A 16,769-nucleotide genomic window follows, 5' to 3' on the forward strand; every position below is an offset into this window, starting at 1 on the left:
AAAGACATAATACCAAATTATTTAGCTCCTGCTTTGCTCATAGCCAATGGAAAAACTAAAAGAATGACGACTCAAACACCATCAACACTGACCCAGAAACAAAGGATCATCAGTTGTGGCTGAGCATTTTGCTATGGAAAAGAAAACGGGCCATAAATGCAACTATGAAAACATCAACATACCGACAAACTATCAGTATTTATATTTGGAGTCTACATGAAGCTATCATCCTGAACTGAACAGAAATGAATGACTTATCAACATAATACTCAAACCGGCCATATCCTTAAGAAAATATAAGACCTAGTTCAGAAGCTTATCTTCCAATATCTCAAAGCAAAGTTAACTGAAACACGGAAACTCAATTTAGTTGTGGTCTGATATTGCTTGAAAGTGAGTTACCTCAACACGTGATTTTGTTTTGGAGTTCTTCGATGACGAAGTCGAAATAGGCCATTAAACCAAAACACAACCACTCGCGCGTTTACACAAAATTTAGGATCATAGGCCATTTAAACTCAAAAGAGTCATTTTTCTTGTATTTCAACTGAAAATTGTTTATAGTTTAAATGATCATTATTGAAAGATCATTTTAGAAATGAATTTGGGTGAGTCAATTCTTAAGAGATCTGGTGTGAATGGTCTCGCACACGGTAAGTACTAAGTAGGAGGACACACTGTGATTGTCACTTTCTTATTACAGTACACTATAGCCTAATAAGTTAAAACGGCTTACAGTGGATTCCCCCCTTTACAAGTTCCTCCCATAGTGGTTTCCCACCATGATTAGTCTGGCCATGGATTATGTTTTTTCTGTAATATACAGAGTCCAGCTTACGTCTCGCTCAAAATCTACAGGATATAGTTGTTCGTGGTCGACTTGACCCCACCGATGATGTAGAGTGATCTAACAGAATTAAATAGTCTCATTTTCATTGTCTTTGTACTATATAATTGTCTAAAAGAATTTACTTTCTATACCTGCAGCCATTAATCGCTTTTCTTCATTATTCCAGAAAATTTGAAGCAGTCAATGTAGATTAGAAGTATTATGAATTTCTTTATTAGGTCCAAGAAGATTTATATGATAACCGTTATGATCATCTTTGATTTAGTTCATTGCATATTAGCATCACAATTATTGTAAACATAACTTTAACCCTGTGCCAGTGCCTTATATTGAATAGTAACTGGTTACTCTTCAATCACCCTAATCTCAAAAGTCAATCGATTTGATTGAAACACGTCACAGCCTATAAAATACTCACGAAATTGATGGTTTATTAATAAGCAAAATCACATAAATATCTTAAATTCTGTTTAATGCATTTCCATTATCACGCTATTGTAATTTTTTCAGTTTATAAAAATAAAAGAATTGAATTGACTGCCATATTGGAACATGTGTAATTTAAAATTGCGGATCACAATATAACATCAATGAGATTTATGAACAAAATCATTTTTCATGATTTGTTTGATAGTTTATATAGATTTACTTTTATTGTCCAATCAGATTAATGTATTTTTTATTATACCTGTAGTCAAATACATAGAGGGTGGTAGTAAAATAAACCTACCATTTATTTTTAGGAGTACTCTGTAATAGAGCACTTTTTCTACACCTAGTATATCAATTTATCACAAACTTTTTATATTCAAGCAATTTGCATCAACACCGATCAAAGTGTGCATTTGTTTAAGCAAAGCACCTACAATAACTTGTCTATTTAGAGATTTGCCAAAGAGTGTACCCCTTTTGACCAAATAGTAGCTCACACTCACGACACTTTGATTTATTTGAGATTCAAGATGGCAGGCAACAGTGGTACTGGTAGCAACTAAGTACATTTTGATCTAAACAACTAGTTCTAACAAAGAAAGCCTGGTAGAAAAATACAAGATATCTCGATGCACTTCAATGTTCAATTTGGTACTTGCCGATGATCATTGATTTCAGACAAGTTGATTTGTACCACGTGTCGATGCGATTAGCTTGGATGAAAATTGACACTGTCTCTGTTTGATGAAAGTATTGTAAAATTCATTTGCTTTGTCAAAAATCTTGTGAAGATCAAAATGTATTCATTATCTTTATAATTTTGTCAGTTTTTGATTGACATTGAACTTAAATAGCATGAAGTTAATCTACTTGTCTCAGATATTTCAGATTACTGTCAGATTTATTATTGATTTTTATCTCACTTCTTTGATCTTTCTACATGTATTGTTTATTTATAACCATTTCTAAATTTTCAGTTCAATGTTAGATGAGCTTTAGTCTTGATTACTAAAATTGTTAGTACTGTAAAAAATGACATAACACAAACACAAAACTGTTTATGCCTATTACAATGAAAATAACGACTTATCTTATTCATGGCAATCTGAAATAATTTTGAAATTGTCTTGAATGAGATAGTTATAATTGTTTCTTCGTATAATTGTTTCTTCTTATCATCCAATCTATTTTGTTGTATCTTATTTTCAATCATTTTTATATACTCACATAAAAATTTATATTTTAATAACTAAAGGTTCTGCTGTCATTACTGATAGCTGCCAGTACGCTACCGCTACCTTGCCATCTATTTCCCAAAGATATATAACGATGATTTCTTTTGAAGTATTATAGTAATTATCTTATAATACATTATCTTGAATGAAATATCCCTACTAATAGTATAAATAAAAGATTATATGTCACATGGTATTATGGGCTTGGTATAAATTACCATATTGAGATAGATTAATGAGGACATTATATGCATCAATATTTGATTAATCGAAATATTTTAATTTTGTAAACCTTTTACAAATACGAAATAAATAAACATGTCCAAATTTTTGGGGTTGATTTTTGTGTCTTAAAAATATATTGTGTTGCATGGATCCTTTATTATAGTTTATTGTGGGAAAGTTTTGTGCTGAAGGACATTTATGTGGACTGGTACACCGAAGAAATTATAAATTCTTAGCGACGATAATCGATTATTTTACCCAGCTCTAATGGTATGATATGTTTATCATTTTTATATTATTTCAGCTATTCATCCTCGACATGGATTAGTTTGGTCAGATGGTAAAGCTATTTTTTTATCACCATTAAATATTTTTAACAATCAACTACACAACTCTTCTTCAACCAGATTAGGAGAATTTGAGTAAGTATTTAGTGGGTTGAGTTTTACATTATTCTAAAATCATGAGTTTGTTACGCTATGCTACCAGACAAAACTTTGTTTCCCTTTATTTAGCCTACTGGTATATAGACATTTATCTGATAAAAATCTCAAGATAACTTTCTTACTTGTCAATACAATGGACATTTCTGCATATTGTATTTTAACATTTCTGAAATGGCAAAATGGTTAACAGATGGATTATAGTTAAAATGATGGTAAAGATGTTTTCTAGCCTTTTTAAGTGTATCAGGGACTTCTATTTGGGACATTCCGATTCTTCGTCTGATGCCTGTGGTTCCTGCAATTCCTGAAATGACGCAGCTTCTTCAAGAGAATCATAACAACCTACCACCAGACAACAATAACATAAAAAAAATAAAATACACTTCTAAGTAAAAATTGCTAACTCATTCACATTTTGCTGCACTGTTGCCTTGTGAAACTGTTTACTACATATTTTATTGCTTAGTTTTAACAGAATGGAAAAGGTTGTATGATATTTGTGCAAATCAGAGGGGTAAAAATCCTAAATTATAATAAAATGGTCGGTTTTGAATACAGCGAGGCAAGCATTAATTTGGTAAATCAAGTTAGTCTATTAGTAGTAGTATTACAGGACTACCATGATTTACCAAATGTAAAAAGAAAATTATGTTGTAGAAATTTGAACACCTTAATCCAAGACCCCATCTTAAAACCCTGTCCTAACCAACCTCCATCGATCAGTAATTGTAAAAATTCAAATTAAAAGATTGTATGTTAATGTTTCAATTTGCTACAAGCTCTATGCAATGTTTGAGTTTGAATGTTTGATAACATATCCATGTTTTGTTAAAAAATTTCAGTTACATGACTCATCAATGCATTCAGCTTGAACAAATATTATAAATGTGTATTCACATATTCTACCCATGAATAATCTTCTACAAACTTGTGTATTAAGTGAAATGTCCAGTTTAGTAATAATGTTAAAAGAAGACAATTTAGTAAAATCATGATATGAAATGTAAATGGAATTTTTACATAGCCTAACTGAAATTGTCAATGAATGTGTGTCTAATTTGATTTTCTCGTAATAGATTTGACCTTTCAAAGGAGCAAAACAATTGTACTCAATGATGATTAAAGGCCACAGTATTTAGTTACAAGTTACTAGTCATTGTTGTTCAGAGGTATTATGTATAGTGTAGAGATATTTTCAGTACTTGACATAGAACATCTTGTTGTATTGTTCACTCAACAGATACATTGTACTGGAATGTTGTACAACTACGTCATAGATGTCTCTTTTCGTTCAAACCATGACAATCCAGGAAACATTATGCAAATATAAAACATTATCCTTTTGTTAGTAATTCAAAATGTATGTCAAGCCTAACTATTTGAATATCCTGTTTGAATATTTGATATTTGATAGTTAGTGTAGTGTGAGTAGTTGTTGTCTTCCAAATTTTGTGTCTATTAAACCATTGAATTACACAGAATTCACAAAATTTTATATGCCCTCTCTATACCCTTTTTATACAACATTGAAAACCTCAGATCACATATAACAGCAAGAATGTTGACTTTTTGGATGAAGGCTTAGGATTAAAGACTAAATCATGAGCTGTAACATTGATTTCCCTTTATCTGGAATCATTATAATGTATTTCAGTAATGTAGAGAATGTGTGTTGGAGTAATGATGTTAATGAAACTACATGTTTTATGTGTGTCATACATAATAATTATGTAACAGTTTGGAAAGTTACAGGCCTTTCACCAAAACTCTCTTTTAAACAGGTCAGAAAAATCAACGTTAAACCTATTCCACAAGGTAAAATAGAGCTTTATCAGACAATATTTAGACCAAAATATCCCTATTGATTTAAAACATCTCAGCAAAAGAAGTCGCTAATTTGCTACATACAATAACTATGAATAGTACGGTGATTCCCAACCTTATTAAGCAATTTCTCATTCATTATCATTACAGGTGTTTTATGGAACCCTAAATGTGATGTTTTATGTTTATTTAGTCGTAATCAAGTCAGCTTTTATTTTAATCATTTAAAACAGAAAGGAAGCTATGCTTTCCCACCTTTAGTCAGGTAGGTTTCAATTTCACATCCAGTCCAGGTTTAGTGAAATTTTGTTAGTCGAACATAAGTTACAAATGAATTTGCAGTTGCAACACTTCTTGAATAATTAATGCATCAGTAAAAGCATGAATCAAAGTGCTATACACAAGGAGTTGGTTAGTTAACAATAGAGACTGCAATTTTCAACCGATTTAAATGAAATTTGGTGTGATTCTTTGTGATGATGAGATCTTGGACAAGTTTGAATTTGGCTATCATTTGATGTAGTGTTTTTGAGTTATTGCCCTTGACCTAGAAAAAACGCGTCAAAATTTGTTTGTTAACACAATAGAGACTACAATTTTCATCTGATTTAATTGAAATTTAGTGTGATAATTGAAAATGGACAATTGGACGATCGTTCGATGAATGGTTTTGAAGTTGTTCCCATTGTCTTAGGAAAAACGCGCCAAATTTGTTTGTGAACACGGTAGAGATAACAGTTTTCACCTTCTTTTAAAGAAATTTTGGGTGATCATTTATAATGATGAGATCTTAGTCAACTTTGAATTTGAAAATATTTCGATCAATGGAATTTGAGTTGTTGCCTTTGACTTAGTCAAAATTTGTTGGCTTGTGAACGCGATAGAGGTGACAGTTTATGTCAGAATTTTATTAAATTTTTTGTGTTTGTCACAGATGGGTGACCGCCCTTGATATACTGAAAATGTATCAGAAAAGTGGGCGTATCTGGCTAGGCAACCACTAGTTTTAATTTTCCATCAGTAGTCTGAAAGACAGAGTTATAAATGCTACAGCAATCCCAATTACACTTGTTATAGCTCAATTTGGATCAAATTGAATTGTGTTAGACAACTGTCAACTGGGTATTTATGTAATAATTTTTATAACATAGTGGTAAGATAAACTGTGGTTGTTGGTCTAGAGATGGTAATAAATTATTGGTTTGTGTTGGATCTTCACTGTTGGTAAGTTTTCATGTATAAAGAAATAATTTTCAACCATTTTTTTTAATCTTGCCCAAATATTGTACAAGACCTTTAATTATGCATCTCAGTTTGACATATTTTAGTGATTTTATAAGCTTTTATATTTGTACAATTAAATTTCATCTCCAGAATGTGTTTTATTTTAGATATACACATGGTCAAATATTGAAACTTCTCTTAGTGATTTTATGCCCAGTGCTTGGACATTACCGAAGTAAGTTGAATGTTCAGTTGAATGTGTTATTTGTTTGATCTTCATTACATAAATAGTGAGATGGACATAGCCAGATAGACAAAACATTCTCACTGTTTTTGAGCCATCTGATGCTTTTCACAACTGGGTTAGTGAACTCAGCATCCTTTTAGGGTTTCCATTTGTTTATAATTTTGTTTACTCACAAATAGACCTATTACTTTGCTTGTGGATCATTCTTGGATTAAATTTAAATTCATAAATGGTAGGTGAAACTAGTGAGACTGGTAAATGGTTAAATTTGATGAAGTTTGCTTTGTATTTTGATAGATCTGATGGTAATGTTACAGCTATTGTACCTGTTAATGATAGTAAATATATCTGTTGTGTTGATTTACCATTAGAAAGATTGTGTCATAATCAAGATCTATATTTGATACCAGGTAAGTAACTACTACTATGATCAACCATTAAAATATCTTAGTTTGTTTTCAAATTCATCTCATCCAATGGTTTTACCATCATTAGCCCAATCAAATGCTAAAGAAGACATTTTACCATTTCGATAAATCACAATGTACCATAGATGAATGTACAAATTGCGTGATCTGTGTTTTTAACACTTTTTGAAATGTTGATAATAATCTTACTCTCTGTTTCTTTTCAGAATTACCGGAGAGTGATAATAATAACAAGTATGAAAAAGATGTGTTAAAGAGTGGAAATTCTATTTCTATTAAAGATCAGCTGTTTAATCTACCAAAGAATCCTCAAGTATTGGTTTTTATGTTCATGTTTTGTTTCTAACATAAGATTCTTTTATGACAAAATTGGTCAGTTCTACAAACATCAGTGAGAATATGTTTATGTGAATTGATGTTGTGAATTTAAAAAGCACAAGAAATATGGAGATACTATTTCTGAAATTTAGAGTATGTGAAAGGATGAGTTAGTATTTGTCAGTAAAAGCATATCTATTGATCTTGTGCTTCCTTACCAATGCCTAATAAGATATTTTGTGATGCTGACAGCAGATGTTTTTATTTTAGTGTATAGAAAATGACAGTTCACAGTTAATATATTTTCAAATTAATGATGATGCTAGAAGTTCTGTTAGATTAAATACTGTATCATTACAAGGTTTAGTTTCACCTGATTTATTAGTTTATGAGGCAAGTATATACTGGTATAATATGATATAATAATTATAATATTAAAGTATTTCAACTCAACTCACTGACCAATGTTCATATTAGTTGGATATACTCCACAGCATAAAATGAAATAGAATTGATGGACAAAATTGAAAGTGATTCAGAACAGATATTTATTTACCCCTCAATAATGCAGGCTGTAGGGCTGGGGAAGGCCACACACACATTTGAAAAAAAGATTTTTTATTTTTCAGTCTAGTGGTTGTATAATAGTGGGCTGTAATAATTTACCCCAATTACAAATATACACAGTATCAGAGTCTACCCTTACATTTACCACACAAATAGTAAGTTTTTAATGATACCACACAGTATCAGATTTGACCCTTACATTTACCACACAAATAGTAAGTTTTTAATGATACCACACAGTATCAGATTTGACCCTTACATTTACCACACAAATAGTAAGTTTTTAATGATACCACACAGTGTCAGCTTCTACCCTTACATTTACCACACAGATAGTGAGTTTTTAATGATACCACACAGTGTCAGATTCTACCCTTACTTTTACCACACAAATAGTAAGTTTTATGATACCTACTGTCATTTGTCACATAGTTTGCAACATGATTTTGATATTTGAACAAATGGAATACACATAGAACATATATTTGTGACGATGCATTGGTTTTATGTCACCTAGCACTGCTTTGTTGGCATGTTTGGATTCCATAGTTTAAAAGGACAAAATGAAGGATTTGAATCATTTCTGACAGCTGCCATTGGACACATGATTCCTCAAAATATTTTGAATTCTGATAAGTAATATGTGTTTTCAGCAACTTCAGAAGAATGAGAGACCAAAAGGTATTAGTAGTGTTTCTGGTAATGTTACTAATGTAGTAAATGGTGTACTGATATTAATTGGTGAATTAGAAAAGAAAGAGAATATATTTCCATCCTCTGGTACAGATTGTGACTATAAACTATCAGTTCAGTACTATCCTGTTACTCCTGGTATGTTGCTGCTCTTTTTATTTTAGCGGTTCAAATAGATGTATTTATTGTAACTCTTATAAGTATATAATTTTCATTTTATATAAATCTCTATTATTTACAGATCGAAGTTTACAGCATTGTCATAGTCATTCAGAGATAGATAAAGTAAAAATTTGTCGACCCTCATCAAAAATTAAGTCAGTTAGCGAGTCAGCCTTAAAACAAATACAAGTTAGTGAGAATACAGAACCAGTGTCCTTAGTGATACCTCAACCTGTCACTATTACACCATCTTCTAAATCACTGATATCAAATATAGATGATACCATACCTTCTAACACTCAACTAGAATTAGAAAAAACTGGGTTTAAAGACAGTGTACCTAAATTTCATTCTGAACTGGATAATGTAAGGTCTACTGACTCTCACTTCACAAGAAAAAAATCTCAGATTGTAAAAGGCAACAAATCAAAACTTTTGTATGATGAATCTCAAGTTAGTGCTAGTGGTTTAACTCATAAGAAATTGGACCAATTAGAAGATTCTCTGTCCGATCCAGGATTAAGTATTAGTTCCTGTAATAGTGGTAATTATGAAGTATTAGAAAGTCTTGTAGAAACACAGAAAGATCAGATTGAAGAATTGCAGAAAAAAGTCCAGTCTTTATCAATGTAAGTTAATAATATTAATCTAAAAGTCTATACTCCGACAATTCAGCCAAATTAATGACAGCATTAACCTTTTTGAAAATTGATTTCATTGAAAAAGCAACATTCCATCAATTGAGTACCAAGATTAAGTAAAAATGTAGTTTCTAAAACCTTTTTGACACAAATATTGTCAAAGTCAAGGGCAATTTCTCTAAAACCAGTCATCCAAAAGTTTTGTCAAAAATTGTATTAAAAAAAAATTAGAAACAAATACTTTTAATACTCTCACAATAGCTTACAGAATCCATGTGGTATTTTCGCGCCTATATAATTGAGCGGGAAAAAGTTCTGAACACAGAATTGAGGACAGCAGTAGAGTTTTTGTAAATCTATTATTCACAGTAATCCAAACCTACTTGAATAAACTTATTATAAGATTAGGTGACTAAAAAAATAAGTAACATTACTGATTAATTTTATGAGTACATTCTGAATGGAAACAAGAGGCAGAGATCAAAGAAAGATCAAAGAATACTATGAACACCTGTTGTCCACGTGATCAGTGAATGGTGAATTGGGTGGATCACAGGCACTTGTTTCTATCCATATTAAGTTCTGCTGTAATATGAAGGGATAACAGACATTGCCATTGAGTATCAATGATAGAAACAAGTGCCTGTGTTCTTACTTGATCTGGACCATATTTATTGACATTCCTTTGAGAATTTTAACCCTTCAACACTTCATCATTTGAAGATAGAAATACAACGGAATCGTAATAAAAAGAAGATAGAAAAATAGAAATATTAATTTCTGTAAATACAGTTTTTGATTATTTAACATATAAATATATCTAAACCTCAATCATTTAATGGTTAGTTTTGTCTAATGAATCGAGATTCATACGTGTGTGACCTTGTCAACTCAGACTCATTGTCACGGGAAAAAAATAACAAATGATGGTTAATTTTAAAATGACTTTGGTGATACGTGGAATATGCCTTTAGGAATTTAATATGAGTTAGGACTTAGAAAGCAAATAAGAATGTGAGGACGATCGTATGTATTCTAACCCTTGCAATATATATCATTGAGCCCTGTTAATCTTTGAGTTTGAGTTAACATACCGTAATTGAATAATGCGATTCAATGAAAGTGTGTTTATATTTCGTAAACAAGGGGTGCGCATTATACACGGGTAAATGGATTTTTCCCGATTTTAATGGGAAAAGGAAGAGATGCGCATTATACACGGATGCGCATTATATTCGGAAATATACGGCAACAGGCCAGTTTTGAAGTATTTTGCAACAAGTGCAAGAATTAACAATAAAAATAATATAAATTTTGCAAAACAATCATGAGAAGATGTCTTTCAGATAAGGATTTATTTTGTGATAATTTCAGGTTGGTAGATGAAAGTTCTGTTATCAATATAACCAAATACCAAACACCTGAAGACCCTGGTATGTAACCTGGTGTTTAGTCTAACACTGTTATCATTGTCAAAAAAATGTCCTAAAGTTTGATGTATTGAAGTAAATCTGTGAGAATTTTGAAAGATCAGTTTACTTACAACTGAGATACCACCCTTCGAACTTTGGGATGTATTTTTTTTGGGGACACCCGATATATATATATATACCCTTGACATGATGGTTGTTTATCTTAGATCATGTGAAAGTTGTCTTGTGTTCATTAATTACGTTGTTAAAGGGAAAGTTCACCATCCGCTTGACCAATTGCACATAATCTCAGAAATGGGAATTTTTTGGCTTATCTTACCATGATATTGTATTCACAGCTCACAGTTGAAATTTGAACCTTCAAATCATATGTCAAGAATTATCCATGTTTGAATGTTAAATTGATTGTTCGTCTTTTCTTGAGACTGCCATGTACATGTATAGAAAAGATATACATATATGTATATAGAAACTTCTAGTTTGAGATATATTTGAATGTCCGTGCAGTTCTAGTAGACTTTACATATATTCAAGATCCACATCAGTCATCAATTTCCCAAAATGACTAAGCATGGCCCTTAAAGTTCTGTGTGTATATGATTATATATATATGTATGTATATATGTGTAAAATATATTTATCTGTATAATTATAGATCATGTAAAAGTTGTATGTGTAAAATATATATATCTCTGTATAATTACAGATCATGTAAAAGTTATATGTGTAAAATATATTTATCTGTATAATTATAGATCATGTAAAAGTTATATGTGTAAAATATATTTATCTGTATAATTATAGATCATGTAAAAGTTGTATGTATAAAATATATTTATTTGTATAATTATAGATCATGTAAAAGTTATATGTGTAAAATATATTTATTTGTATAATTATAGGTCATGTAAAAGTTAGATCATGTAAAAGTTATATGTGTAAAATATATATATCTGTATAATTATAGATCATGTAAAAGTTATATGTGTAAAATATATTTATCTGTATAATTATAGATCATGTAAAAGTTATATGTGTAAAATATATTTATCTGTATAATTATAGATCATGTAAAAGTTATAGGTGTAAAATATATTTATCTGTATAATTATAGATCATATAAAAGTTATATGTATAAAATATATTTATCTGTATAATTGTATAATTATAAATCATGTAAAAGTTATATGTATAAAATATATTTATCTGTATAATTATAGATCATGTAAAAGTTGTATGTATAAAATATATTTATTTGTATAATTATAGATCATGTAAAAGTTATAGGTGTAAAATATATTTATCTGTATAATTATAGATCATGTAAAAGTTATATGTGTAAAATATATTTATTTTGTATAATTATAGATCATGTAAAAGTTATATGTATGAAATATATTTATCTGTATAATTATAGATCATGTAAAAGTTGTATGTGTATATGACAATGGTAGTACAAGAAGTAGAAAGTTTTTATTAGATAATGGTAGACTTCAACTTGATACACTTAAAAGGGCTTTTAAATTAGATTATATTGAACTCATAATAGGTAAGACTATCAGCTTAAAAGTCAATATTTCTTATTAGATAAAAATCGTGTATGTTGTGTATCAAAGTCTTGCTAAAACTAAAGGCACAAAATGTTGGATTTATATTTGATGATTTTTACTTATCTTATTTTTTTTCTACAGATGATGATCCTATGGTACTAAGTTCTAATATAGATGGATATATACCTATTAAATTTATACCTGGTTCTACATTGAATATAACTGGTGATGCAACTGCTGATATTATAGCATCTATAAAACATAGTACGATTGCTTCCAGAGCATAAGCTACCATAAGAAGTGCTTAGTTCATTTACTGATACAAAAAAATTTTTCTGCAATTTTACTGATTCAATTTAAAAATGGAATCAGATTTTAAAGCAATTAAATAGAATTAATATTTTTATGTAACGTTACTAAAGTTTTTTTCAGTACAGTCTTTTTAGAGAGCTATAATCAAATATGTAGCAGTTTGAAATATTAATCGAGATTATTTAGTTGTGAATATATTTTTTATATGTAGTAATCATTGTTTATACATTTTTTTTTTTTTAATGTGTTCATTTACAACTGCCATGTTGTCTTTCTGTTATCTTTATATAGTTATATTTTTAATACTAATAAAATCATTTTAATAACATTTAAAAAACTTTTTTGATTAAACAAATTGCATTAATTTTTACAATTACATTTGGTTCTAAACTGAGTTAGTGGAAGAAGAGCAAGGTGTACAATTGCGAATTTATGCAGAGATAAATTTCTGTTGAGGATCTATAATACAGAGCTAGTGGCTTAAGCACTCAACTCATAATCCCAAAACTCCATAATATTAATTACTGTCAGACAGGCAACTCTCTACTACTCCCTATTTGACCAAATTATTTAAGTAAATGTTTCAAAACCATTTAGTCAACATAACAAACTTGTTATTCATGATTTATTTAAATTAAACACCCAATTTTTTGTGACCAGCACCAAATTAAAAAAACACATTTCATTCATACAAAAAACTTCCATTTCAAGAATTCCATTTCACTAATAAAAATTCAAGGCCAAGATATTTTTTTAATTTTCTTTTTAGGCTGTTTTTCTTGTTCTACCTATAATATACAATAATACATAAGACTTTAAATATTATATAATATATTTTAAGACCACATTATTTCCAAGTACTACTATTAAGTAATGATCACATTTTTATACGCCCACATGGAAATGCAGACTTATTTTGCCATCTGTCCACATTTCTTGTGGGCACTATAGAGACTACATTTTTTTATTACGATCTTGATGAAACTTGGTTTGCATGTATATATTGATTAACTATCAGTCAAGTTCGAAATTTACTACACTAAGATGAATGGTTTCAGAGTTATTGGCCATTGACTTAGTAAAAATGCGTCAAATTTGGCTTGTAAGCAGGACAGACCACAGTTTTTACAGGTAATAATCAGATTAACAGTTTCAGAGTTATTGCCCTTGTGTGTCGATAAGACCTTGTTCATGGTTGAATTTGATGATAATTTTATGAAATGTTTTTTAGGTTTTGCCTTGTCTTATAAATATTTTTAAGATAATTGAAAAATTCAAGCCACTACAGACTTTGTTATCATTATCTTTAATACATATTACGCACTACATACCTTGTCTTCTGTATCTATATCCATACACTCTTCACCATTACCTTGTTCTTGAGGAAATTTATTAGAAACGTGTTTGTTGACAATAGTTAAACTATTCACTGCAGGGTCTCTATCAAATTTCATTGGTTTTGTTGACAGTTTTTTCACTTTAGAATTTATTTCAGTCATTTGTTCAGAAACATTAGATGGTGAAGAACTAAGTTTGATGACTTTCTTATTAAAATCAATACAAGTTGGAGGTGGTTTTAATCTGGTTGATGTTGAACTTGATTTATCTAATGGTGTAATTAACTGACTGCCTGTTGAACGTCTTTTCCTGTAAGAAGGTAAGACAAACATTGAATAGCACTTTACATATCAAATGTTATAATCACTAAGCTGCAGAAAATCTTATCAACATTTTTTGATAATCCCCTTAAACCTTTTGTTTATATTGCTTACTTTATGACCTAAGCCAGTGCTTTTGTTGAGAACAATCTAACATCAATATAGTTTTATCAATACCCTGTACTTACTTTATTGGTATTTCCTCTTCTGATCCGTTCAGTTTTCTTTTTTTTGCTAATAATACTTGCTTTTTAGTCATTTCCCTACCATGTCTATTGCTTCTATATTTACGCTGTGGTAGAGGTAAAAAATACTTGTAGTATAACTTTAATAAATCTTCTTTATCATAATTTTCTATTCCTTTTTCTTCAATATATCTCTGAAAATATAGTTTAATTAAAGCAACAATAGACACACCATTTGAATTAAAATAAATCCCGCCTTAATCAGTTGTGTACATAACAAATACAATTCGAAAGGAATATGCTTAAATTTACCCAAAGGAGACAGTTTGCAATGTATGTAAACATGTGACCCAAAAGATTACTTTCAAGTTAGTCGATCAAACCTATGGTACAAATTTGACCACTAAATTATCTCTTTGGCTTTTAAGCGATACGGTAACGTAAAACAATATTTTCTTTGTACAATTGCAAACATGCATCTGTTTTTATATGCCCACATGAAAATGTGGACGTATATTGCCGTCGCCCCCGTCTGTACGTGTAGGCGCGATAGAGACTACAGTTTTTATCTGATCTTGATGAAACTTGGTATGCATGCATATATTTATGGGATCTCAGTCAAGTTCAAATTGGTAATAATCGGATGAACGGTTTCAGAGTTATTGCCCTTGACTTATTAAAAATGATTCAAATTTGCCTTGTAGGCATGATAGAGACTACAGTTTTTATCTGATCTTCATGAAACTTGGTATGCATGTATATATTTATGGGATCTTAGTCAAGTTCGAAATTGGTAATAATCAGATGAACGGTTTCAGAGTTATTGCCCTTGACTTAGTAAAAACACGTCAAATTTGCCTTGTAGGCATGATAGAGACTACAGTTTTTATCTGATCTTCATGAAACTTGGTAAACATGTATGTATTGATGAGATCTGAGTCAAGTTCGAAATTGGTAATAATCGGATGAACTGTTTCAGAGTTATTGCCCTTGACTTATTAAAAATGATTCAAATTTCGATTGTAGTCACGATAGAGACTACAGTTTTTATCCAACCTACATGAAACTAGGTAACTGTAGGCCTATGCATGTTTATATCGATGAGATCTCACTCGAGTTCGTAATTGGTAAAATTTGGATGAAGGGTTTCAGAGTTATTGCCCTTGACTTAGAAAAAACTTGTCAAATTCGGCTTGCAGGCACGATAGAGACTACCGCTACCGGTAAAGTTTTTATCCAATCTTGATGAAACCAAATTTGCATGATGAGATCTCGGTCAAGTTAGAAATTGATAATAATCAAAAATAATTTTTTTCATTAATAACCTATTTAAGGACTTGTTTGCTGAAATTATTATTCAAATTTATTTTTTTGCATTTATTATTTTTCCAATGACATTGCTAGTGTAGAGAGGCAGTGAACCGTGCAAGCTACGGCTACAGCTATAGTGCTATGAATGAGGACATATATATATGCTGGCCATTGGATGTAAGTATCAGTTAAAGACTGTAAATAATAATACCTGTCTAAACAACAGTCGTAAACCATCTTCAGTTAATAACTCGGGATAGAGCAAAAAATCTGCCGTGTTCTCTGTGGGCGCTGCCATCTTGTTTTTGTAGTCTGGATTAATCTGACTTTCGAGGATATAGAAAATGATTAATACTACAATGCTATAAAAATTCAATTTGTAGTTCCGATGATATCGTCCATGATAATTATTATTTCGGTGGTCCAAATAAGTGTTTAAAATCAGTAAATCGAAAATGTACAAAGCCTAAGTTTAGGCCCCGTGTACTAGACTATTTGTTTATAGATGGCACTGTAAGGTTTATCACGTGACTGACTATATTTCTAAAAGTAGAAAATTACCTGTCAAATTTTCCAAGCAAAGGTAAGCCTTTTACACAAGTTATGCTCATTATCAGTAAGTTTCTCTTACCTGACTTTTTGTTTTCACAAGTAGAACTACTATCGGATAGGCCTATTCATTAAAACGTGTATTCTGCTTGTAATAAAAGACGTAAGAGATGAATGCCTGTTCGGAATTGAATATATTTATCTTGACGGATTAAATCTCGATTTAGAATAATCGATCCTAACCTAAATACTATAGGCCCTAATAAGAAACATAAGCTTACATAGTTATAAACAAATCTATTTCCTATACCTAACATTATTTATAAGGGCAAACAGATCATGGCAAGTGAACTCAGACAAAAGAGTATATTGGGCAGATGTCATGTGAAAGTACTAAAGCATTTCGTTTTTCTGCAAATTTTTTCCTGTTTTTATAAGCGAAGAATATGTGTAACTTCATGAAAATTTGTTTTCCTTGA

The 16,769-nt window shown here is 30.3% G+C and overlaps 2 protein-coding genes across 2 annotated transcripts; one reads left to right on the top strand and one right to left on the bottom strand.

Annotated features, from left to right (window-relative positions):
- Positions 1-438: 438 nt before the first annotated feature.
- LOTGIDRAFT_232702 (hypothetical protein) lies at positions 439-12,912 on the top strand. The gene is made up of 14 exons (XM_009057705.1): positions 439-653; positions 3,047-3,164; positions 4,843-5,003; positions 5,163-5,277; positions 6,164-6,236; positions 6,404-6,471; positions 6,781-6,893; positions 7,118-7,224; positions 7,859-7,951; positions 8,450-8,627; positions 8,731-9,280; positions 10,667-10,725; positions 12,143-12,274; positions 12,417-12,912. The coding sequence occupies exons 1-14, from the start codon at positions 599-601 to the stop codon at positions 12,560-12,562; spliced, it is 1,968 nt and encodes a 655-aa protein (XP_009055953.1). The 5' UTR covers positions 439-598; the 3' UTR covers positions 12,563-12,912.
- LOTGIDRAFT_232703 (hypothetical protein) lies at positions 12,889-16,476 on the bottom strand. The gene is made up of 4 exons (XM_009057706.1): positions 15,953-16,476; positions 14,434-14,624; positions 13,919-14,234; positions 12,889-13,375 (listed from the first exon to the last, which is right to left on the bottom strand). The coding sequence occupies exons 1-4, from the start codon at positions 16,037-16,039 to the stop codon at positions 13,322-13,324; spliced, it is 648 nt and encodes a 215-aa protein (XP_009055954.1). The 5' UTR covers positions 16,040-16,476; the 3' UTR covers positions 12,889-13,321.
- Positions 16,477-16,769: the final 293 nt, after the last annotated feature.

This window comes from Lottia gigantea, assembly GCF_000327385.1.
Source record: "Lottia gigantea unplaced genomic scaffold LOTGIsca_31, whole genome shotgun sequence".
In the NCBI taxonomy this organism is placed as follows: domain Eukaryota; kingdom Metazoa; phylum Mollusca; class Gastropoda; family Lottiidae; genus Lottia; species Lottia gigantea.

Bases quoted from the DNA above. Each gene is read 5' to 3' on its own strand.
- LOTGIDRAFT_232703 (XM_009057706.1), bottom strand. From the start codon at position 16,039: ATGGCAGCGCCCACAGAGAACACGGCAGATTTTTTGCTCTATCCCGAG. The intron at 14,625-15,952 runs GTATTATTATTT...CTATATTTTCAG, and splicing joins TACGACTGTTGTTTAGACAG to AGATATATTGAAGAAAAAGG. The intron at 14,235-14,433 runs GTAAGTACAGGG...ACCTTCTTACAG, and splicing joins GAAGAGGAAATACCAATAAA to GAAAAGACGTTCAACAGGCA.
- LOTGIDRAFT_232702 (XM_009057705.1), top strand. From the start codon at position 599: ATGAATTTGGGTGAGTCAATTCTTAAGAGATCTGGTGTGAATGGTCTC. The intron at 8,628-8,730 runs GTATGTTGCTGC...TATTATTTACAG, and splicing joins GTACTATCCTGTTACTCCTG to ATCGAAGTTTACAGCATTGT. The intron at 12,275-12,416 runs GTAAGACTATCA...TTTTTTCTACAG, and splicing joins TTATATTGAACTCATAATAG to ATGATGATCCTATGGTACTA.